General features: G+C 39.2%; 1 protein-coding gene and 1 pseudogene across 2 annotated transcripts in view; both read right to left on the bottom strand.

Moving 5' to 3' along the window:
• Positions 1-26,619, bottom strand: part of CDH17 (cadherin 17) — an 83,118-nt gene that overhangs the window by 46,629 nt on the left and 9,870 nt on the right. For both annotated transcript variants that reach the window (XM_086695028.1, XM_025922731.2), the window contains exons 2-3: positions 16,915-16,985; positions 11,548-11,646 (exon numbers count right to left, since the gene is read on the bottom strand). In XM_086695028.1, coding sequence (XP_086551154.1) covers positions 11,548-11,646; positions 16,915-16,962 — 147 coding nt within the window. In that variant the 5' untranslated portion in view covers positions 16,963-16,985. The remainder of the gene's footprint in view (positions 1-11,547; positions 11,647-16,914; positions 16,986-26,619) is intronic.
• Positions 6,218-6,318, bottom strand: LOC112859833 (U6 spliceosomal RNA; annotated as a pseudogene).

Raw genomic sequence — 26,619 nt, 5'->3', positions numbered from 1 at the left:
TATTCCAAAACCCGACAAAGACCCCACTAAAAAGAAGAATTACAGGCCAATCTCCCTGATGAACATGGATGCAAAAATTCTCAACATGATACTAGCCCACCAAATCCAACAACACATTAAAAGCATTATTCACCATGATCAAGTGGGATTTATTCCTTGGCTGTGGTGGTGGTTCAATATCTACAAATCAATTAACATGATACATCACATTAATAAAAGAAAGGGTAAGAACCACATGATCCTCTCAATAGATGCAGAAAAAGCATTTGACAAAATATAGCATCCTTTCTTGATAAAAACCCTCAAGAAAGTCAGGGTAGAAGGAACACACCTCAAGATCACAAAGGCCATATATGAAAACCCACAGCTAATATTATCCTCAATGGGGAAAAACTGAGAGCTTTCCCCTTAAGGTCAGGAACATGAAAAGGGTGTCCACTATTACCACTGTTATTCAACATAGTGTTGGACGTTCTAGCCTCAGTAAATCAAACAACATAAAGAAATAAAAGGCATCATCCAAATTGGCAAGGAAGAAGTCAAACTTTCACTCTTCGCAGATGATATGATGATACACTACATGGAAAACCTGAAAGGCTCTGCCCAAAGCTGCTAGAACTGATCCATGAGTTCAGCAAAGCTGCAGGATATAAAATCAATGTACAGAAATCAGTTGCATTTCCACACACCAATAATGAAGCAGCAGAAAGAGAAATCAAGGAATCCATCCCATTTACAATTGCACCTAAAACCATAAAATACTCAGGAATAAACCTAACCAAAGAGATAAAAGAACTATACACTGAAAACTATAGAAAGCTTATGAAAGAAATAAAGAAGACACAAAGAAATGGAAAAACATTCCATGCTCGTGGATCAAAAGAACAAATATTGTTAAAATGTTGATACCACCCAAAGCAATCACACATTCAATGAAATCCCTGTCAAAATAACACTAACATTCTTAACAGAGCTAGAACAAACCATTCTAAAGTTTGTTTTTTTTTTTTTTTTTTTTCCATTCTAAAGTTTTTAAGGAACCAGAAAACACCCCAAATAGCAAAAGTAATGTTGAAAAAGAAAACCAAAGCTGGCGGCATCACAGTTCCAGACTTCAAACTGTAGTACAAAGCTGTAATCATCAAGACAGTGTGGTACTGGCACAAAAACAGACACATAGATCAAAGTAATAGAATACAGAAGCCATAAAAGGACCCACAAATCTATAGCCAACTCCTCTGACAAAGCAGGGAAGAATATCCAATGGAATAAAGACAGTCTCTCCAGCAAATGGTGTTGGGAGAACTGGACAGCAACATACAGAAAAATGAACTCGGACCACTTTCTTACACCATACACAAAATAAACTCAAAATGGATGAAAGACCTAAATGCAAGACAGGAAGCCACCAAAATCCTGGAGGAGAAAACCAGCAGCAAGCTCTTTGACCTTGGTTACAGCAACTTCTTACTAGACATGTCTCCCGAGGCAAGGGAAACAAAAGCAAAAATGAACTACTGAGACCTCATCAAGATAAAAAGCTTCTGCAAGGTGAAGGAAACAATCAACAAAACTAAAAGGCAACCGACAGAATGGGAGAAGATATTTGCAAATGACATATCAGATAAAGGATTAGTACCCAAAATCCATAAAGAACTTATCAAACTCAACATCCAAAAAACACATAATCCAGTGAAAACATGGGCAGAAGACATGAACAGTTTTCCAAAGAAGACATCCAGATGGCCAACAAACACATGAAAAGATGCTCAACATCATTCATCATCAGGGAAATACAAATCAAAACCACAATTGAGATACCACCTCACACCTGTCAGATGGCTAAAATTAACAACACAGGAAACAACAGATATTGGTGAGTATGCGGAGAAAAGGGAACACTTTTGCACTGCTGCTGGGAATGCAAACAGGTACGACCACTCTGGAAAACAATATGGAGGTTCCTCAAAAAGTTAAAAATAGAGCTAACCTACAACCCAGTAATTGTACTACTAGGTATTTATCCAAAGGATACAAAAATGCTGATTCAAAGGGGCACATGCACCCCAATGTGTAGAGCAGTGCTATCAACAATAGCCAAATTATGGAAAGAGCCAAAATGTCCATTGACTGATAAATGGATAAAGATACACACACACACACACACACACACACACACACACACACACACACACAATGGAATATTACTCAAGGATCAAAAAGAATGAAATCTTGCCATTTTCAACAATGTGGATCGAACTAGAATGTCTTATGCTAAGCAAAATAAGTCAGAGAAAGATGCATCCTATGATTTCACTCCTGTATAAAATTTAAGAAACAAAACAGATGAACATAGTGTAAGAAAAGGAAAAATAAGATAAAAACAGAGAAGGAGCTCTTTTTTTAAATTTTTTTTTTTCAACGTTTTTATTTATTTTTGGGACAGAGAGAGACAGAGCATGAACGGGGGAGGGGCAGAGAGAGAGGGAGACACAGAATCAGAAACAGGCTCCAGGCTCTGAGCCATCAGCCCAGAGCCTGACGCGGGGCTCGAACTCACAGACCGCGAGATCGTGACCTGGCTGAAGTCGGACTCTTAACCGACTGTGCCACCCAGGCGCCCCGAGAAGGAGCTCTTAAATACAGAAAACAAACTGAGGCTTGCTGGAGGGGTGCTGGGTTGTGGCATGGGCTAAATGGGTGACAGGCATTAAGGAAGGCACCTGATGGGATGAGCACAGGGTGCTAAATGTAAGTGATGAATCACTAAATTCTACTCCTGAAACCATTATTACACTATATATTAACTAACTTGGATTTAAATAAAATTAAAAAAAAAGAAAACTCACATAAAATGAAGCAAACATAAAAGTTTGTTCAACCTCAGTAATAATTTTAATACATTTTTATATTATTTATTAACATTAAAAACTAATAACGGCCAATGTTGTAAAGGATGTAAAGAAACACATATATTATTGGTGGAAATTTAAGTTAGCACAATCTTTTTGAAAATAACTTGAGGCATAAAATGTAGCCTTGGATAGAAAACATCACCAAACAGAATTTATCCTAAAGACATATTTTTTAAACAGTAAGCTACGTGTTTATAGTATAAGTAGCCTTATTTACAATATTGGGAAGTTGAAAACTCCTAAATGATCAAAAACTAAAGATGATAAAATTACTACTGTACATAATAAAGTTGATAGAATGTTAATAATTAAAATGTTCATTCTATAAAGTATGAAGCAGCACAAGAAAAAAGTGGATTTATGAAAAATAACAAAAGGAGAATATAAGAGTAAATCTAGACTATGGTTGTAATAGTACCAAAAGTATTCATGTCACTGGGCAAGAAATGGAAAAAATATATATTTGATGTGTTAAGTGGGTAGAACTGTGGGTGAATACTTTTTTGTGAATGTTTGCTTGTTGATATTACGCTATTTATCTACTAAATGAAAGTGTTACTATTTTGTGTTTTAAGGAAAAGTCTTAGATGTCAATGGGAAAGGTAGAGTAATGATCTGGAAAAAAAACAAAACTTTTCCTCCATAAAAGCAATGAGAAACTGGAAAAAAAATGTAAATAAATATAAACTTTATCAGAACCTTGGAAATTAACCAAAAACTTGCAAAATCCAAGGAGTGTTTATTTAAGAAAATTACTGTCAATAAGAACCAAGCTTTGTGATTACATTGAATTGCCCAAATTCCATTGTCCCTTATTCAAGAAAAACAGGGAGGGGGACAAAACAGAAGAGACTCATAAATATGGAGAACAAACTGAGGGTTACTGGAGGGGTTGTGGGAGGGGGGATGGGTTAAATGGGTAAGGGGCACTAAGGAATCTACTCCTGAAATCATTGTTGCACTATATGCTAACTAATTTGGATGTAAATTTAAAAAAATAAAATTAAAAAAAAAGATATACAGTAGTCTTGAAAACCAACAGCCTCACAACCACAGTACCATGGAGAAGGGAGAAAGGGTTTGGAGTTTCCCAAAAGCCCCACCCCCAGAGAAATGCTGTTATCTGACCTATCTGGAAGTTTCCTGGAAATATAGTGTGAGGAATTTGGGAGTTCACTCACTGCAAACAATTTTTCTCTTGGGGAATTTGTCAAAAATAATTATCAGCAATTATTCAACTTTGCAGCTACCTGAGGCAGTGATAATAGTTAATATAAACAAGAAGCTGACCAAAATACTTAAAAGGTTAATCTGGGAAATAAGATGACCCTAGGGGGCATTGAAAATCTTCCATATATTCCTGGGAGTGTAGAAAGCCACATTCACAAGTAGGGCTGTGTACCTACTCAAGAAAGACCTGAGAAGGCCCTAATATCTCACCTCTGGCTGACCTTGAGGCTTTGTGCAAGCAAAAAGTGAAGGCTAAGGCAGAGTTGTAAACTGTTTACCACATTCTTGAAGGTGTGTCCAACATGCACACAGAACTCCCTGGCAAATGAAATCTCAGTTCAATCACTTGGTGATATCAATGGCCACACATGACAAAAAATATACACTTTACAAAATTAATTCAGGAAAGTCATTAAACAAACAAACAGCAACAAACACTGGAAAGAGGAGGATATACGATTTCTAGAATTTCCATATCATATTCTTTAAAATGTCTAATTTTCAGGGCGCCTGGGTGGCTCAGCCGGTTAAGCGGCCGACTTCGGCTCAGGTCACGATCTCACGGTCCGTGAGTTCGAGCCCCGCGTCGGGCTCTGTGCTGACAGCTCAGAGCCTGGAGCCTGTTTCAGATTCTGTGTCTCCCTCTCTTTCTGTCCCTCCCCTGTTCATGCTCTGTCTCTTTCTGTCTCAAAAATAAATAAATGTTTAAAAAATAAATAAATAAATAAATAAATAAATAAATAAATAAATAAAAACAAAATGTCTAATTTTCAACAAATGATTATGAGACATGCTAATAAAAAGAATGTAAGGCCCATATACAGGAAAAGAAGCAGTCAGTAGAAATAGCCTCTGAGGAAGGCTAGATGTTACATTTACTAGATAAAGATTTTAAATTATTTTAAATAGTCTCAAAAACTAAATAAAACTATTTCTAAAGAACTGAAGGGAAGTATTAAAATGATATTTCACCAAAGAGAGAATATCAGTAAAGACATAGAGATTATTTAAAAAAATTTTTTTTAATGTTTTATTTATTTTTGAGACAGAGAGAGACAGAGCATGAGCAGGGGAGGGGCAGAGAGAGAGGGAGACACAGAATCCAAAGCAGGCTCCAGGCTCCAAGCTGTCAGCACAGAGCCCGATGTGGGACTCAAACTCACGGACTGTGAGATCATGACCTGAGCTGAAGTCAGATGCTTAACTGACTGAGCCACCCAGGCACCCCATAGAAATTATTTTTTAAAAATAGGAATTCTGGAGTTGACAAGTATAAGAACTGAAATAAAAAATTCATAGAAAGTTCAACAGTAGATCTGACATAGCAGAAGAAAAAATAAGTGAACTTGATATTCGATCAATTAAGATTATCTACTGTGAAGAACAGAGAGAAAAAAAAGAATGAAGAAATATTAACACTATCCTAGAGACCAATGAAGAACCATCAAGCAAACACATGCATAGTGAAAGTCAAAAAAGGAAACGAAAGAACAAAAGAGGCCAAAAGATTATTTGAAGAAAGAATGACCAAAAGCCTCCCAAGTTCAAGAAAAATATGATACATCCACGAAGTTGGATTAAATCCAACTACAGCAAACTCAAAGAGACTCAAAATTAGACACATCATCAAACATGTGAAAGACAAAGGGAGAATGCTGAAAATGCAAAGACTCATTACATAAGGGCATCCTCAATGAAATGAACACCTGGTTTCTCATGGAGACTATGCTGAAAGAAAAAAACCTGCCAATTAAAAATTGTATATCCAACAAAACTACATTTCTAAATGAGAGTGAAATTAAGCCTGACTGCTTTTAGAAGAAAAACAGACTTTAAAACATAAATTGTTAGTTGAGACAAAGGAGAACATTCTATAAAGGGCCAATCCATCAAGAAACTATAACAATTACAGACAAAGATCACCTACCGACAGACCCCAAAATACACTCAAAATACACTCCATCCAACAAAACCCTAATACACATTCTTCTCAAATGCACATGGAAATTCTCCAGGATAGATCATATGTTAGGCCATAAAACAAGTCTCAATACATTTTTATTTTTTTATTTTTAAGTATGGAATGCTTTGTGGATTTGCATGCCATCTTGTGCAGGGGCCAATCTTCTCTGTATCGTTCCAATTTTAGTATATGTGCTGCTGAAGCAACCACATCTCAATACATTTTTAAACACTGAAATCATACAAAATATATTCTCTGACCACAACAGAAGAAAATTAGAAACCAAACAGTAGGAAATTTGGGGAAATCACAAATATGTGCAAATAACACACCCTATAACCAACAGGTCAAAGAGGAAATCAAAAAGGAAATTATAAATACCCCCCAACCCAGCCATTGCACTACTACGTATTTATCCAAGGTATACAGGTGTGCTGTTGCTGTTTCAAAGGGACACAGGCACCCCAATGTTTATAGCAGCATTATCAACAATAGCCAAAGTATGGAAAGAGCCCAAATGTCCATTGATGGATGAATGAATAAAGAAGATGTGGTATATATATACAATGGAGTATTACTAGGCAATCAAAGAGAATGACATCTTGCCATTTGCAACTACGTGGATGGAACTAGAGGGTATTATGCTAAGTGAAATTAGTCAGAGAAAGACAAATATCATATGTCTTCACTCATATGAGAACTTTAAGATACAAAACAGATGAACATAAGGGAAGGGAAACAAAAATAATATAAAAACAGAGAGGGGGACAGAAACATAAGAGACTCTTAAATATGGAGAACAAACAAAGGATTACTGAAGGGGTTGTGGGAGGGGGGATGGGCTAAATGGGTAAAGGGCATTAAGGAATCTACTCCTAAAATCATTGTTGCACTATATGATAACTAACTTGAATGTAAAGTTAAAAAATAAACTAAAATAAAATAATAAAATAAAATAAAAACATAAACAAAATTTTTAAGGAAATTATAAAATACTTCTAGATGAATTAAAATGAAGACACAGCAGACCAAACCTCATGAGATGCAGATTAAGCAGTACTTCGAGCTAAATCTTTAGCTGTAAATGTTTACAAAAGAAGAAAGATCTCAAGTCAGTCATTTTTACTTTGAGAAACTAGAAAAAGATGAATAAAGGGAAACTAGGAAAAGATAAATAAACTAACCCCAAAGTAAGCAGAAGAAAATAAAGATTAGAATGGAAATTAATGAGGGGCGTCTGGGTGGCTCAGTCAGTTGGGCATCCAACTTTAGCTCAGGTCATGATCTCACATTTCATGGGTTCGAGCCACGTGTTGAGCTCTGTGCTGATAGCTCAGAGCCTGGAGTCTGCTTTGGATCCTGTTTCTCCTGCTCTCTCTTCACCTCCCCTGCTTGTCCTCTGTCTATTTCTCTCTCAAAAATAAATAAGCATTAAAAAAAATTTTTTTAGAATGTAAATTAATAAAATGGAGAATACCAAAGCAAAGGAGAAAAAAAAGCAACAAAATTGGAATTTGTTTTTTTTAAAGATCAACAAAATTGGGAAATCTTTAGCTGGGCTTATCAAGAAAAAAAAAAAAAAACAAGATTCAAATAACTGAAATCAGGAATGTAAAAGCAGACATCACTACCAACCTTCAGAGATAACAAGGATTAATGAGAATATGATAAGTAATTATTTACCCATCAATTAGACAACCTTGGTGAAATGGATGAATTCTTAGATGAAAACTATCAAAACTGACTAAAAAATAAACAGGAAATCTGAATAAACCTATAGCAAGTAAAGAGACTGAATTAGTAATCAACAAACTTCCCACAAAGGAAACCCCAGGACCAGTTGACTTCACTGGTAAATTCTACCTAACACATAAAGAAAAAATAAAACCAAATCTTCACAAATGCAGCCCAAAAGTAGAGTAAGGAATACTTCCCAACTCATTCTAAGAGGATAGTATCATCCTGACATGATTATATACCATGATCAAGTGGAATTTATACCAGAATATAAGACTAGTTCAAAATATGAAAATCAATTAATTTAATACCCCATGTTCATAGAATAAAGGACAAATCCAAATTAATATCTCAACAGAGGCAGAAAATCATTTGACAAAATCCAATATTCTTTCATGAAAAAAAAAATACTCAACAAACCAGGAATAGAAGGTAATTTCCTCAACCTGATAAAGGCCATCTAAGAAAAACCCACAGCTAACCTTATAACTAATGATGAAAGACTAAAAGCTTTCCCCAAAAGATTAGAAACAAGAAAAAAAAATGCCCAATCTTGCCACTTCTATTTAGGCTTTATTCAAGGTCTAGGCAAGAAAAAGAAATTAAAAAACATCCAGATTGGAAAGAAAGAAGTAAAACTAATCAAAGACAGCATGATCTTATATATGGAAAATCATACGGAATCTGAAAAACTTATTACAGCTAATAAACAAGTCCAATAAGGTTGCAGAATAAAATATCAGTATAAAAAAATCAATTGTATATCTACATGCTAGCAAAGCATAATCTGAAAATGATATTAAGAAAATAATTACATCTACAATAGGAGCAAAAAGAATAACATACTTCAAGATAAATTTAAAAAAGAAATACAATATTGGTAAAGTGAAAACTATAAAACATGGTTGAAAGAAATTAAAGAAGATCTGAATAAATGGAAAACATCCCATCAAATGAAAGGCTTTTGTGCTTCAAATGACACTATCAAAAAGTGAGACAATAACCCATAGAATGTGAGAAAATATTTGCAAATCATATATCTGATAAGGAACTTGTAATATAGAATATATAAAGAGCTCTTAGAACAATACAAGATAACCCAGTTTAAAAATAGGCAAAATATTTCTCCAAGGAAGATATACAGGGGCGCCTGGGTGGCTCAGTCAGTTAAGCGTCCGACTTTGGCTCAGTTCATGATCTCACGGCTTATGAGTTTGAGCCCTGCATCAGGCTCTGTGCTGACAGCTTAGAGCCCAGAGCCTGCTTTGGATTCTGTCTGCCTCTCTCTCTGCCCCTCCCCCACACATGCTCTGTTTCTCTCTCTCTCTCTTTCTCTCTCTCTCTCTCTCTCTCTCTCTCTCAGAAAAAAAAAAAAAAACATAAAAAAAAAGAAGATATACAAACAGCCAATAAGCACATGAGAAGATATTCAACATCATTAGTCATTATGGAAATGTAAACCCAAACCACAAAAAATACCATTCCACCCCCATGAGGATAGCTGTAATAAAAACAGATAAATACATGCATTGGCAAGGATGTGGAGAAATCAGAACCTATAAGCAATGCTGGTAAGAATGTAAAATAGTTCAATTGGTTTGAGAACAGTTTTACAGTTCCTCAGAAGTTAAACATTGAATTAACTATGTTCTAGCAATTCTACTCCTAGGTATATATCCAAGAAAATTGAAAATACACATCCTCACAAAAAGTTGTATATGACTGTCCATAATAGCATTATTCATAATAGGCATAAATGTCCATCAGTTGAAAAATGGACATTCAAAATGTGGTATATATCCATACAGTGGAATATTAATCAGCTATAAAAAGCGAATAAGTATTAATATCTGCTAGAGTATGGATAAATTTGGAAAACATGCTAAGTAAAAGAAACCATACGCAAAAGGCCACACGTATGATTCTATTTATATTAAATGTCTACATAGGCAAATAGAGATGGCAAGTAGATTTGTGTCTGCCAGGAGCTCGGAAGAGAAGAGAATGAGGACTACTAATGAGTACAGGGTTCGTTTTGAGGCTGATGAAAATGTTCTGGAATTAGTGGTGATGGTTGCACATCTCTGTGATATATTAAAAATCAATGATTTGCACATTCTAAATGGTAGGTTTTATGGTGTGTAAGCTAAATCTCATTACAAGGAAAAAAATGACCTATCTTAGATTTGTATTATATTATCTGATGTTCTAGAAGCCCCTAGAGTACTGAACTGGAGCTAGTTTGAAAATCCTCAGTGAAAGAAGTCTGTGGCTGTTTAGTTCTTTTTTGTTTTAAGATATATTACCAACCCAAGGATCAGCCTCATGGGGCACTGAGCTCGCTTTGTGTCTCCCAAACTCCAGGCAAGAATATTTCCAGTGGTACCAAATAAAAGTATCTGTGCAACACCTCCGCACCATTGCAATAAAGAGTTCAAAGCACATCCTACCATAACTGGGTTTGCTGCATTCTCTCCATATACAAAGATGGAGAGAGTATGGTATCTCCATCTCCAAACAGGTATCAGGAGACCTGTTTTCTAATCTCAGTGTTGTTGTTAACTTACTTAAACTTATACAAAATGGAGAGAGTATGGTATCTCCATCTCCAAACAGGTATCAGGAGATCTGTTTTCTAATCTCAACTCTGCCAATAACTTATTTAAGCCTCAGTTTCCTTATCTGTAAAACAAGTGGTTGGTACCAAAAGTCTCCAAGGTCTTTTCTAATACAAAGATTCTGAGATCCCAGGAAGGAAATCCCCTTCATCTCCTACTCCTCTCCTCCAACACACTCACCCATAAGTAAGAAACATTCAGCCATGACAACTGGACTATCATTTCTGGCCAAGAAGAGATGGGCTTTGTAGGGTGGCTGGCTAATGGAAAAAGAACAGAAAAAGAGGTGGAGCAACCCAAGAAATGATTGCACTGACTGGGATACTCAGAGACTAGAATCATCTTAAAGCCAGTTTCCAGGTCTGTGAAGTTTGTAAGTTGGGGATTGCCTCTATGGGGTCCTGATTCTGTTCAATAGAGAAAGTTCAATAGATGCCCACGGAATACCTACTCTATACTGCCAGTCCTCGGTACATGCTTTTTCCTCTGGCAGCACAGGGCATGTGTCCATGCTGCTGCCTTTTTTCGGTCCCCTTTATAGCTGGAGTCTCTTACTTCCATCTACAGTCCACCCTCAATCTGATGCTTTTCTCAGTTATCTAACTACATGAGATGACCGCCTCCCAGCATGGCCAACCCACCGGCCAGGGCCCGGGGATGGGTTCAGAGAAGATAGTAAGGAAAAGCACACCATGCCAGTGCTACTCCAGAGAATCTGCATCTTCAAATGCTTCAAGCAGCATGCTCATTGGATGGATAGTCAGATGGCCATCCCACTCCAGGGACTTGTTCCCTTCCCACCTTGAGGAAGAGGCAGTGCCTATAGGCACCAAGCTCCGCACCCCCAGGGATGGGAGCATTTCCCCCAGACGTGGTTGAAAAAGTCTGAATGAGAATGTCACGTACAACCCTTTACAATACTGAGGCCACCCATCTCTCTGTTTAACTTAGCTTCTGAAATCATTCTTGATAATGAGATCTGCCATGCCTCTATTTTATTTCCTGCTGTACAGTAGATTAAGGAGTAAAGTCCACTGTGAGAGCCTGTAAAATGAAGGTGACAGTGATCAAGAGTAGCCATTACCTGGAATATGACTTGACTTGGTTCTTGGCCTTCAAAAATAGAAAATGTCATGGGTTTCAGGGGTCCACTAAACTTCCTCTCCTGGCCATATCCAGCCGTCTGTTAAAAAAGGAAATAAAAAAAGAAAATTGGCATACCCATCATTATGAATACATACATGCCACTTGCTAATTTTATTATGGCTTCTAGGACTGATATAGAAGACATAACATTCTAACCTAGTCAAAACAATGCAAAGTATAGTCAAAACAGATAGAAAGAGATCTGATATTGTTGGGTTTCACTATATCAAGAGGGCTTGCCATGAGTCTTGTGCTATTTTTCTCCTTTAACCATTCAAGCAATCCCCCTGGAGAGAGAATATTAACACTCCCATGTTACAAATGAGGCTCACAGAGGTGAAGCTACTTGCCCAGAGTAAATGCCTTAAGTGGTTGTCAGGGCACACACACTAAGATCTAACTGAACAAAAGCTTCTATCTGCCCACAATGCCACTCTGTCTTCTAAATACAACACAGTGTTAAATCAGCTTCTTAAAACACCTTTCCTCCACTCCTATTCATTTAGAAGGACATTTATGGAAGATTCCCAGCACCCTAGAGTTCATGGTCACTTCAAGGACAACTAAATTTATAAGGGAAAAAAATATTTAGATGTGTTGAGTACAGTGCTTACTTGGTACAACTGTAACTTCAAGAAAAGCTTACTATTTTAATGTTTGATTAGCAATCCATGCTCATACATGAAAAAAAAAAAGAACAAAATGTTTACTTCAAGTAACTAAGACATTTCTAAAGCCAAAAGACCTTGAATTTGACAGGCAAGAAACCTCTGCAGACACCCAAATTCAGGCTGGAATAGCAGTATGTGGTGGCTGGGACAGTAAGAAGAGAAATTAGTTATGTCCCGAACTCAGTCCTAAAAACAGTTAATCCTGACAACCACCTGGGGACAAATTATTACTGCCAGCTCCGTTCTACAGGCAATGAGACTAAGATGCTGACAGGGTAAGCAGTTTGCCCAGGTGCTGACAGGAAGCAGGATTCTAACCCATTGCAACTCTGCAATGGCTGCCCTCAGCTGCTATGCCCCACTACCTACCGGAAGGAACAAAAAAGGACCAAGACAATCTGACAGGAAAACAGGTGACATCAAGGATGTACAGGAGGGTATGACTCCCACCATTCCCAACCCAGGAAGATGGGGAGCATCCAGTGGCAACCCCTGCCATCCCTCCATGTCCCACCACAACTATCCTTCTAAAGTGAGACAGAGCATGACAGGTGGCACACAGGGGGACAGCCAGCCATCAACCCACCCACAGAGGGCGCCCTCTGGAATGAGGGATTTAGCACCCGTACCCAATGCTTCTTCTGTGGTTCTTCAGGTCTACTTGTGTAGAAATCATGGGTGGGATAGGTTAGGATCAGAAGTATAATATGAGGAGTTGATGGTTGGGGAGCTGGAGAGGTAAAGTCAAGAAAGTGTGAAGAACTCGGGGGAAGAGAATTGTTTGCCACTTCTTCAGGGAGAGCAAGTACACTCTTGGGATGGACATGCTGAGAATAAACCAAGAACAATCAGTATGAGAGTTTGGGGGAAGGCCTTCCACTATATCCCTTGGTTCACTGAATTTCAATTAACTTGATACTGGTTGTCTGTCAGATGAAAACACAGAGGGCTTTGGAATTTGGTCTCCACTCCCTCAGATTGTGGAAGGCCCATGGACTAGCTGCCCCCAGCCATCACCAACCTCTCTCTTTCGGGAAGCCAAGAGGTCTCTTTCTCAGACTCCCCTGCAGCTAGCAGGGAGCTGAGTGACTTAGTTCTGGCTCCTGAAACAAAAGGTGAAGTCTACTGGAGGGTTTCTGGTCAAGCTTCTATTTTCCAATGAAAAAGGACAGATGTGGCCAGCATTGTCACCCCCCTTCCCCGTTGTTCTTGCTCAGACCATGGACCACATGTCTATGGCTGTGGTGGCCATCATGAAACCACAAGGGAACAAATCAGCTCAAATAATGGTGGAGCGAAGAGAATGATGCCCAAGTCTCTGATAATATCACAGAAATGCAAAACCTGCCTTGGGCTGTCCACTTCAGGCTTCTCGTTATCTGAGGAAATAAACCTCGACTTACTAGAGCCACTCCAAAGTTGAACTTTCTATTGCCTATACTAAAAGCATCCTTAACTGACACAATAACGTTATAGACTTCTAGCTCATCAATTCCTTTAAGGGAATATCTTCCTCTGGGGGCTCTTTCTCCCCTGCACTCCTTTTCCACATATCCTCTGGAGGGCAGGACACAAGAACTGGGTGCAGATGTCCAGGCACCACCATGGTTGGTACAAGATAAGAGCAGTGGTTTCTGTGGGATCATGATTTAACAGCAAACTGCCTTCATCAACTTTCTGCTCATGTCAGCAAGTGGCCAGTCTTTCAGCAGCTCACACTAGTAATGGCATCCAGAAGAAACTCCCATTAGTCGAGCAAACCTCACAAACAAGGCTGTGTTCTTCCTGCGAGGACAAGCTGGCTCACCTATCGGGACAGGAGGGTATATCTCAGTTGCAAGGTTCAAAGTTGCATTCTCGTAACAGGGCAGCAAATCTCCCTACATGCCCATTAACATTTCTATTTGGGCTATAAAGATTTCAAAATGTGTGTGTGTGTTCTGACTCATCAAGCCACATTGCCCGAACTGGGAAAGGTGGTGTGGGGGAAACGAGAAAGAAAAGAGGGTTCATGCAGGAGTTGGAGAGGTAACACCTACCATCCTGCACGAAGTAAAAGGAAGGGAAGAGAATAGAACTGTCATTTTTTAAATGTTTCCTGTGCAGCAGCTGTGGGACTAGACCCTCCACACGTATCATTTCTTCTGCTCCTCAACAAGATCAGGAAAGTATGTCCAGAAAAGTGCCACAGCGGAGACACAGATAATGTGGGATGAAGCCAGCTCTGTGGCACCACCGAGCCCCAACTCTGAGCCACGTTGCCACACCCTTCCAGACCAGCACAGGATACATGGGACTGCTAGGTCTGCCTACCGTGTAGCCACCCTCCTTGTACTTCCCAGCAAGAGTTCTCTGCAGTAATTACATAGTATTTATGCCAACCCCCCCTTACTTCTAGAAGAAGTACAATCCCAGGCAAAACTCTAAAACAGGTGGCTTCTCCTTGATTTCCCTACCTAACTATGCAGCACCCCTTCCCAAACCCTGGTCACTTACTTGCTTTCTCTTCAGGGCCCTTGCAATATATTCAGGCAATGTTTCGTGCCCCTGACGGAAACCAGTGCTCAGGAGAGAACAGGAGAGCCACTTGCTGAACAAATGACTGAGGGTGAGGGGCGCCTGGGGGGCTCAGTCAGTCAAGCGTCTGATTCTTGATTTTGACTCAGGTCATGATCTCACAGTTGGGAGATCAAGCCCCACCTCAGGCTGAACATGAAGCCTGCTTAGGATTCTCTTTTTCTCTCTCTCTCTGTTCTTCCCCCACTTGTTCGTTCTCTCTCTCTTTCTTTCAATAAAATAAATAAGCATTAAAAAAATTTTTTTAAATGACAGGGGGTGGTGGGGTGGATGGTAGCAACTCCCTTCCTTCACCTGACACAGCTGTGCATGTGGCTATCTCCTGGGCAAGGCTCTTGCTGCCAGCAATGGTTTGGGCACTATTTCTTACTCTAGGTAGAAATCCCACTGGCCTGAGAGTAGAGAGAAGGAAAACTTATATCCAACATTTTATCCAGGAAAAAAAAAATGCATGTCTCCTTCTCAGACAAGATAAGCCCACTATTATCAAATTATCATGATAGAATCTTGTCTTAGATCTTGCTGTCTCCTAATATAAGTCCATGATTATGTACTTAATTTCTACCCTGTTCCTGGCATAGTGCTGCGTGCTGAGGCTGCAAATATGACTAAAAGATAGTTCTCCTCATGGAAGTCAAGGTCCATATGAATGTAGACACTGAATATTTAAAATGCTGTAGTAATAATAATAGCCAATATTTATCTAGTACTTAGACTGGGCCGGTCACTGACCAAAGAGCTTTATATAAATGCACTAGCTCATTTAATGGCCACAACAACCAATAAGGCAAGTACTCTTTTAAGACCCATTTCATGGGGCAGGAAACTGAGGTTCAGAACTTAACTATCTCACCCAAGCTCCTATCACTAGTAAGTGGCACTGCCACTTTTGTACCTAGGTCTGACTTCACTACCACCCTGTCATAAGACAGATAGCAAAGGGCATTCAATAGGGTAAGAAGAGGAGACAGGTTAAGAGGGGATGTTTGACATACTCCAAGCAGCCCTTGTGTCTGGCTTTGAGCCCCCAGTGTATGAGGAGGCACATCGCTCATAAAGTTGGAACCGCAGCTTCCTTCCCTCCCCCGGGAGGAAGGCTCTGGTGGGTTTACAAGTTTGGCTCTGTTTCATTATGTCAATATTCTGAACTTTGAGGACTCTAGGAGGCTCTCAGGAACTTAGAATTTGATGCTATTTTTGGGTCCCAGAAGAAAAAAAAACAAGATTTGAAATGTGAGGGTCTAGCAACTTCCTTCTAAAGAGAAAGCAGATGCTTCCCCATAATCTTGCCTCCTAATACAACAGACTATTGGGCAAGTGTACGACCTTTATGAGACTCATGAATAAAACAATGATGACACCCCACTATCTACCCAAGATTGAGGGCTGGGTCTCTCCAGAGTCCATCCAGCTCTAATTTCTAGAAGCCTGTTAGTCAACAGGGTTGACTCAACAAATGGCTAAAGACAACTTTGACCAGAAAACTCCAAACCATATATAGGGGATAAAAGTACAAAACAGAGCAGGGTTGAAAATAGAGAAAATGCTTTTCTTAATATTCCCATGGTAATTTTTCATGGTCAAAGTAAAAAAAAAGTCAAGATTAAGGGACATAGACTAAAGTATACATACATATATATATATATATATATATATATATATATATATACACACACACACACACACTACATACACATAAATATATTTAGTATATATATACATTAATATATGTACAGTATACTTTTCTTTCCAGAGTCCCTGAGCTATACATGAAGATCTAAACATGAATAGACAGATTTGTTTTAAACCTTGCCTGTTAAGTGGTATTGGTTTTTAAGAGTTGAGGAGAAAGTACCTCCCTGGTTGAAGAGTAGACATTTGACTTGTAGCCATTTCATCAAAAATATCACAGTGGGGCAAACTACGTGTCCTTTGTATACAATTTAATTTTGATAGATTTTTTTTTTAGGTGATGATAATCATCATTTCCTTGGTATGAGGTAGAAAATGGCAGAAAATATTCTGGCAAATAAATAAAGAACATCCTCTTCTCTTACCAAATAAAGTGTAAGGAGACACAAGCAATGGAGTTGGGCTCGCATCATTGTGGTTTTCTGTATTGAAACTTCTGTGAATAAACCAGAGATAAAAGTGATTAGTTACCAGTCGGTTAAAATCACATATTTCCAACCAGAAAGGATCATGGAACAATATCCAGTTATAAACCTAGTAGAATGGGATTTCTAAAGGCCAGCTTCTTCTCGTTTTGGAACCACCCAGCCTTCCAGAAGCTTTATGATGCCTCATCCATAGCAACACACAAGTCAAAATCCCAAAAGAAGCTCATAGTAATTCCATTTCTTTACCTGTTTCACTTTATTATAATCTTCTCCATTTCAGGGTCATAAATGGTAGAAAATAAGTACAGTTTTCACTTTTATTGTATGCATGGGAAAGATATGCTTTGGCAAATGCCAGGATAACAGATACTAAAATTTTAGTGATTCTGACTCAAAGTTGCAAAGACATGAGCTTCCTCCAGCAGAAAGAACCCAAGAACGTTCATCATCCTTCATTCAAAGACTTCACCAGCCACACTTCGGTCTTCTAAACACTGTTGCTAACTAGGCAATATGCCTAAGGGAAAAGTATATTTCTTATTACTCCAAAAGCAACCAAATAAGAATCCAAACTCTGCCCTTACTCTCTTCTGTTCAGCATTATTCCTTTCTTTCTTGTGGCTTCACATTTTTTCAACATTATAACTTTCACTCTGAGACACATCATGACGAACTGATTTTTAAGATTTGATATAAATTTTCCACATGGACTATAAAGCAGGGTTGTTGCCTATCATAATACTGGACTGCTAAAACCAAAAAAATTGGTAAAATGGAACGTGTACCCATTTCACCAAAATTCCAATGAACTTATATCACTAATATAGTCACCATGAAAATATGGTTATTGAAATTCTAACCACTCTAAAAATGTAGTCCCTGACATTTTAAATTTCTTACATTTGGATAGCTTATATTTGAACTTTATAAGTACCACACACTAACTGATTGTGCCACTGGAGCTCCCATATTTGAACTTTAAAAAGGTAAATGTACTATACAATTTTAGCCTCGCAAATGCCTTAAGAGATAAAGATGGAAATAAGCATTTGTTAAGCAACATCTAGGAGGTAGATTTGGGAGGAGCCTTTACAAACAGTGTAACAGTGATGTAGACAGTGGATTCTGAGTCGGAAAGCCTGTGAGTTTCTCACAGACATAATGAGTTAGGAAATGTTATACTTATTTTATATATGAGGAAATGGAAGTTCAAAGTTAAGTGATTTGCCCAACACATAGCTAGAAAGGGACACTGCATTGCTTCCAGCCAGATCTGTCAGATCCCAAAGACCTAAACCTCTTTCAACTCTTTCTACTGTACTGTGTATAATGTGGGAGCTGCAGAGATACAGATATAGGAACAGAGGTATGGAGATATATAAAATGTATATATTGTTTCTACATGCTAAATCAATGAAGCAACTATTCCCAAGGTTCTACAGCTATGTTAAGGAAGAGCTAGAATCAAAACCCTTCAGGAAAATCAGATTCATAAATTCTATGAATGTTTAGAAATGAGCTTTTGCAACAGAATTAATTTGGTCGTTGTGTTCAAACATCATTTTAGAATTGGCTCATTATCTTAAACACAAACAAGACATTTTTCTACTGCTTTAGACTGCTTATGTGGTTTGGAAACACATGGAAATAAATAACAATGCCAGGCTGAAGCATATTGCAATACTAAATATATATATATATATATGAATCAATTATTAAATCTAACTAGGTTTGTTTGGTTTTTTCACATTGGAAAAATTCACATGATCAGCTGTCACCAATGTTTTTAAGAGAAGGGGTGCCTGGGTGGCTCATTCAGTTGAACGTCCAACTCTTGGTTTCAGCTCAGGTCATGATCTCATGGTTTGTCAGTTCAAGCCCCACGTTGCACTCCAGACTGACAGTGTGGAGCCTGCTTGAGATTCTCTCTCTTTTCCTTTCTCTCTGCTCCTTTCCCACTTGTGTGTGCGCTCTCTCTCTCTCTCTCTCTCTCTCGCTCTCTCTCTCAAAAAAAAGTAACAAAAAATAATAATTATTATAAAAAATACTTGTAAGAGAAGTGAAAATATACATGATAGTGGCACACTTGGGGATCATTCTCCTCAAGCTCCACAGCATTCAAGAGCTTTCAAATACTGGTCCCAACTTGCTCTTCCAGCCTTATCTCCAACTCCCTTCCCACCCTCAGTAAAGCTGTCTACCAGGATGGACTCTGCACCCGAGATTTCCTGTCTCCATGCTTCGGGGCTTGCTGTCCTCCCCACCCAGCAAAAGGCCAGCTGCAATAAAGGGACAGATAATATTTGCATCAGGAAGCTGGATTAAGATTGTCCTTCCTGACCTCTACTCATACTAGTTGTCATACCTTACCTCTAGTTCCAACTTGTTCATTTATTTCAAAAGCATTGAATTATTATAAAAAGCTCTCATATGCCAGAAACCATGCTAAGAACTGGGATACGCAAATAAGGGGTAGCTCACGGAGCTAGAACCAAAATCCTACTTCCTTCATGAAATCGTCAGTGACTTCCAGCCAGATGTATCTTCCTCTTGAAACCCCTCCTGCATTTTATTTTTTTATCATTTATTTATATATCCGTGTGATTTCCTCTACTAGGAAGCACAATCCTTCAAGACAGAGGCCTAATTTTATTTTTTTATTTAAAAAAAATTTTTTATTATGTTTATTTTGAGAGAGAGAAAGAGAGAGAGAAAGTGCGTGCAAGCGGGGGAGGGGCAGAGAGAGAGGGAGACACAGATCCAAAGCAGGCTCCAGGCTCTGAGCTGTTGGCACATAGCCCGAGGCGGGGCTCAAACCCACAAGCTGCGAGATCATGACCTGAGCCGAAGTCTGACGCTCAACCAACTGAGTCACCCAGGCGCCATGAGGCCTAATTAAAAAAAATTTTTTTTTTTTTACCTCTCACAGCTTGTCATACTATGCCTTGCATATATTAAGCCCTCAACAGATGTTTGTTAAATTCTAAAACATTTTAATTGTCTAACACTGATATCCTATGAATTTTGTCCAATCTATAAGAGCTTTCAGAATAAACACAAATTGTTAAAGGAAGTTAATTTGGAATTTAAAGATTTGTTTTGATGCAAAGTAATGCATTTTTATTGTTGGTGAAAAGGCTTGCTTCTCTTTTAAATACACTAACAGATTTCTGCTCAGTAAATAGGTTAAGGACTGGCCAATACACATCACCTCTTCCTTGAGCTGATTTCTTTAGTGCTTTTAATCTCCCAAAGACATAAATTGAATGATAGAAAAGCAAATGAAAATAAAATAAATGCCTTATTTTAGTCAGTTGCTCAGACAGGCCACCATCCGGGATGCTTTAAGGAATCTAAAACGTAAAAGTAGCAATGCACTTATCCCTTATTTTGTCAGTCATAGCACAGAAAGGTTTCCAGTGAGCAAGAGAAGTAATTGCTCTCTGCTGCCGTGCCTAGGGTTCCATGATTTATTTGCAGACAAATATACCCCACAGTGCGGTTGTTGGGAACACGGACCCCGGAGTTAGACTGGTTGGTTTGGATCCTGGCTCCTCCAGCAACCTATCTGTATTCCTCTGTAAAGCAGGGATGATCATAGTACTTACCTTTGAGATTTATGGGGTTCAATGAGTTAATAGTTTGAACAGTGTTCGTCACATAAAAATTCATTCTACCACCTTGTTCCCTTAGTCAGAGCTTTCAGCACTGTCCTGTAGAACGTCTCCTTTCATCATCCCTGGCGTTTGGAGGCCCCCATAATACTCAAGAAGCAGCCTTCACAACCAAGCGAAGCCATGAGACAAAGCCTTTATCTGAATGCATCGAGGCAAAAGGCACTAATGCTGGGATTATGCCAGAGGAGGACTTTAGCCCCTCAAACAAATCTTGCCTATATTTCCTCTGTGCATGGACGTAATTCCACTAATGAATATCACATCCTGGATCATAATATTGCTGGAGGGAAACCATAGTTTATAACCGCAACTGCCTAAAACCACCACGCCACACGCACTTGATAGATTTCCTCACAAACGCTCCTTAGAAAAGGATTGGAGTGTATTTCTAGATAATTCAGTGACATTTTAGCTGCCCTACCTGAAATGGTAGATCCAAAGATCTGCTTAGAATTTTTGCTATTTGTTGGGGTTCCCCTCAGGCACAAAGACTAAATTCAGACAGTTTCTATGGCAACTATCTGTGAGGCCAAGCACATCCTTAGCAACACAGGTCAAAGGTTTTGTGGGAAAGGGGGATTTTGAAAAGCCACCACCACTTGCTTTAACCATGGACCATCGGCAAATACAGAATCAGGGCTGCTGGCCTTGCTGTTTACGGCTAATGCCTTGATTCACCACAGCCCACAAAACACAAATCCCTCTGCGTCCTGAATCTGTGTCCAGCCGGAAGAATAGCACGAAGGCAGCTAACACTTACTGAAAACCATTTGCCATGCACACGCTAAGACTTCTATATGCGTTACCTTATTGATTTCTCATAAGAACCCTCTGAAGCAGGTACTGTTAAAATCTGCCTCTTAAAGATCAAAAATCTAAAGGTGAGGGTTAAAGACGTTAAGAGACGTGCCCGAGATCACACTGCCTGGCCAATTCTACACCCATGTTCTTTTCATAAACATAATGAGACATCTAGTATCACTTAATCCATTACACATCTTCCCAAAAATTCAAAACACTTTTTCTTTTTCCTTTTTTTTTTTTTTTAAATTTTTTTTTTTCAACGTTTTTTATTTATTTTTGGGACAGAGAGAGACAGAGCATGAACGGGGGAGGGGCAGAGAGAGAGGGAGACACAGAATCGGAAACAGGCTCCAGGCTCTGAGCCATCAGCCCAGAGCCTGACGCGGGGCTCGAACTCACGGACCGCGAGATCGTGACCTGGCTGAAGTCGGACGCTTAACCGACTGCGCCACCCAGGCGCCCCTCCTTTTTTTTTTTTTAAACTCTGCTGCTCTTCCTCATCAGAAACTGATATGATGCCCTCCGGCTCAGAGGAACATTAGCCTAGGAGATCTAGTTCCTACAGAACACGTATTCCCATATCGTACCATCTCTCATTTCCCCGCTGACCTTCGCCTTAGCAGTCTTCTTTTTAAAAATTTTTTTAACATTTATTTTTGAGAGACAGAGCAAGAGCGGGAGAGGGGCAGAGAGAGGGAGACAATCTGAAGCAGGCTGCGAGCTGTCAGCACAGACCCTCACGCCGGGCTTGAACCCACAAACTGCGATATCATGACCTGAGTCAAAGTCGGCACTTAACTGACCGAGCCGCCCCGGTGCCCCAGCAGTCTCCCATTTTTTAACCAAGCCAGGTGTTATGTGTCGGCTAGTGCCCACACCCAATTCGTATGCTGGAGTCCTATCTCCCAAGGACCTCAGAATGTGATGTTATTTGGAGATAGGGTTTTTACAGAGGTAATGCGCTTAAAATGAGGTCATTAGGGTAGGCCTTCATCCAATCTGACTGGTGTCCTCATAAAAAGGGGAAATTTGGACACACAGACACACAGAGAGGGAAGACAATGTGAAGAGACATAAGAAGAAGATGAGCATCCAGAAGCAGAAAGGAGGGGCCAAAAACAGACCCTCATGACCCTCTGAAGGAACCAACCCCTGCTGACACCTTGATTTTGGATGTCCAGACTCCAGAACTGTGAGATAATAAATGTCTGTTGTTTAAGCCACCCCATCCGTGGTGCTTTGCTTTAGCAGCCCTACCAAACTAATATACCAAGGAACTCTGCTTTTGACTAAGAAAGTCACTGCCATTCCAGGACAGAGGTGGCCTCAGAAAGGGCTGTCTTCAGTTATTATACATGCAGTGCCCCTGGCAGGCCTCTCAGGGCTCCGTTCGAAGCTTGATTGATTCTCCTGCTGGGCGCCAATTCCTCCAAGAGGCATTTTTAGACACTCTTGTCATTTCCCCCTTTATCTGAGTAAGGACGTGGAATTTCTAGATCCCAAGTCTCCAAACCTTCAAGTAACTCAACACACAAGCATTGATTTTCTCCCCCTTGCAAAAAGCTAGAAAGGCAAACCTTAAATAGAGTTAGTCATCGCTCATCCTTCACAGAAAAAAAAAAAAAAAAAATGAAGCATTAAGGGCTTTGAATTCAAATAATTTACCCTGCTCAAAGGTTGAACTATGCATTTCTAAAGAACAAAGGAGGTGCAGGAGGGAAGGACTAGAAAATTTGTTTTCATAGGTGATGTGGGCAGGAAAGGATGTGACTGGACTTCATAATACTGCGGACCCAACAGCACCATATATCCTGTGTACCATTTCTTTCATCTCTGCACTGTATATTGCTAAGAGCTCCATAAATTATAAAGCAAGGCCAGATATGAATAAAGATCAGATTAAAAGCCTGCTCACACCATTGTTCATCAAGTGATGTTCAGATCAATCATGCCCATCTTGTTGGTCTTGCTCACAAATCTCTGGCACCAATTACATCTCTAAAGGTCTAGGAAAATCACAGGAAGATCTGACCAATTTGCACTCTTGACAAATTAGGGACCCAATTAAAGCGGCCATTAATAAGCTAGAAGTAAACAGGCAGGCATAAAAGCAGGGCCGCTGCCTCATCCTTCAGACTGATTTAGGAGGAAGGAAAGAAGAAAATGAGGGATGGACGCCCACCCCCGGGCACACAAATAGAAGCACTTTGTTCTCTCGCTAAGCTTTGTAACGTAGATATGCCAACATTTCAGTGTATGAAAATCTGGATTTACACATCTGCAAAACTGAGAGTGATTATTTGTATCAATAGGTTCGTGGTCAAGATAAATGGGCTCACAAAAGATAGACGGCCTCCCCCAGGACTTAAAATGTTTTTAATTTATGTGATCAATTTAAATACAAATGACTACTGGAATCAGTCGTATTAAAGAAGAAATGAGCTCTAAGAAACATTTTGAGACATGTGCTTATGCCTATTCCTGCCTAGCTTTATTCCACCCAACACTCCCAGGAAGGGAGTAAGGGAAGGGCAGCAGGAGTGAGGAGCCCTCTCCTCAGAGTCGCACAGGATGCCCCATCCCTGAATGAGAGGGTGGTCAGGAGAGGTCAAAGGGAAGGGAGGGCCCCAATGGGCATAGATGGATGCCTAGTCGTGGTGCTTGCCTGACATGTCAGGCAGGTTGGCTGTAAGACGTCAGTGTTGCCTTCCCTGCGATGTGCAGATTGACGCCTCAGAAACCTCGGGAGGCCACAAGGGAAAGATGTGCTTTCCTCCGTATCTGTCAGAACATCGTAAGGGCCTTCCCTGGCCTAAAGAGGAGGCTAGGAATCATTATTTCTCATAAAAGATGGCTGAATTGCTTTTGACAAAGTGCTTTCTCATGATACAACAGTGACTTGTATATTATAAAGGACACAGACAAGTATTTGCCAGTATAATAAAATCACACATTCTGGCCTTAGAAATTCCTTGTGAGGTAAATCTAAATTAGATTTCATCCCAATGGGTTTGGACACAGAGATTAAAACAAAACAAAACAAAACAAGAATCCCTAAAACACTAGCTCATTTATAAAGTAGACCCGAGGCAAGGGTTCTCATGACAAAAATGTACAGACATGCTCAACTATAGCAGGTTCACTTTCCAATCCCTGAATTAAATCATAATTGGCGGCTGGGATGAGTCAGAGAGTAAAAGAAAAATGAATTTAATTCTATCTTAATAAAGAATACCATGCCACTATGAAATCTCTCGTGAGTTAGTTTTTTTATAGTTGAAAAAAAAATTGTTTTAATCAGCATTTTATGAGCATTTACTAAGTCAAACGCTTTGGATAACTTATTTCATTTAAATAGCACAACAATCCAGGGCACCTGGGTGGCTCGGTCAGTTAAGCATTGGACTTTGGCTCAGGTCGTGATCTCACAGTTCACAGGTTCAAGCCCCACGTCAGGCTCTGTGCTGACAGCTCAGAGCCTGGAGGCTGCTTCTGATTCTGGGTCTCCCTCTCTCTCTGCCCCTCCCCCACTCGTTCTCTGTCTCTCAAAAATAAATAAATATTAAAAAATAGTAATAATAAATTAAAAAAATAAATAGCACAACAATCCTATAAGGTAGGTCCTGTTGTCATCCTATAGGGAAGGAAACTAAGCTCAGAGAGGTTGAGGAAGGGGCACCAATCTGACTGCACAGATCAAGCACAGAACCCTCCCTAGGATGAACAGAAAAGGTGTTCATCCTTAGTTTAAACATTCTTTAAAACTACAAATCTACCATTTTGACTTCTCTTTATCTCTTTGTCAAGAACACATGTCTTAATATTTAAAAATAATTAAAATATGGTAAGAAATTATTGATTCAGAATATCATGGACAAGAAAATTCCATATGTCAGTCTTAGAGAATCTTTTAAGAAAAATTAAGTTTTCTTTGTGCCACATACACTAACCGAGCATAGCTTGGGCTGCTATATAAGCTTAAGTGGAAAATCAACTTTTTTTTTTTATTACTTCAACCACTAAGTAAATATCTGTTTTTATTACATTTATATTTACTGTACCTCAGTAAACATTGCTATTTGTTGTCACAAGTAACAAATAGGTAGATAGATACTCCCGTAACAAACTGAAGTACTTTTTCTGTGTTGAATCATTGAGTAGACCACAGAATGAGCCCCAGTCTAGGCTGGAGACCAAGGATTTCTGAATGAATGCAATTTTATGCCAACAGTTAAATCTATAGATTTTTATCCATGTAAACTAACACCCATAAAAGCACTTATTTGTGAGCCTTTGGAAAAAGAAGCAGGATGATTCGTGCTCAGCTTTCCTTCTCAGAGTCACCTCTCTTAACATGGAAGAAAAGTGGGGGTGCATTCTCCTTTCCAGGGACTTCTAAGTTGAGTTCCTGCCAGCATATATTTTGCTTTTCATAAAAGAAGGGAGGAGGCATAGGAAAGGTAACCTTCATCTTGAACAACAATGACTTCTCCCAGGGGTCACTGAGGCAAGTTTCAAAGGATGCCACACCCACTGAAAAACTTACACAGTTGACCCTTAAACAACTCAGGGGTTAGGGGCACTAAACCCCCGTGCAGTCAAAAATCTGCATACAACTTCTGACTCCCCAAAACCTTAACTACTAATAGCCTACTGTTGACTGGAAGCCTTATGATAACAAAACCAGTCAATTAATACATATTTTCTATGTTTTATTAGATACTGTACTCTTATAGCAAAATAAGTTGGGGAAAGAAAATATAAAGAAAATTATAAAGAAGAGAAAATACATTTATAGGACTGTGCTGTATTTATTGAAAATATTTGTTCCTAAGAGAACCCACAGAGTTCAAACCCATGTTGTTCAAGCGTCAACTATATACAAAACATCAGAGGGGCTTTTAAATGCCTCTCATAAAAACATACAAACAAAAAAACAAAGCCCAATTGTTTCATCATTCTGTTATATCTTTGGATTTCATGTCCTTAGAATAGAATCTGTTGCTCTCTTGCCCAAAATGCCATTACTGTAACATTACTGTTGTTTTTCCCTAGGAAATGAAACAACAACTTTTCAGCTTGACCTGAATCATCTACTTGACCTTTTTAATGGACAGGAGAGCCAACTTTCATTGGACAGCTACCACATGGCAAGCAATGT

The sequence above is a fragment of the Puma concolor genome, chromosome F2 (genome assembly GCF_028749965.1).
Source record: "Puma concolor isolate L17-30 chromosome F2, mPumCon1.1.hap2, whole genome shotgun sequence".
Classification (NCBI taxonomy): domain Eukaryota; kingdom Metazoa; phylum Chordata; class Mammalia; order Carnivora; family Felidae; genus Puma; species Puma concolor.
This window is presented reverse-complemented; position numbering and strand designations above follow the sequence as displayed.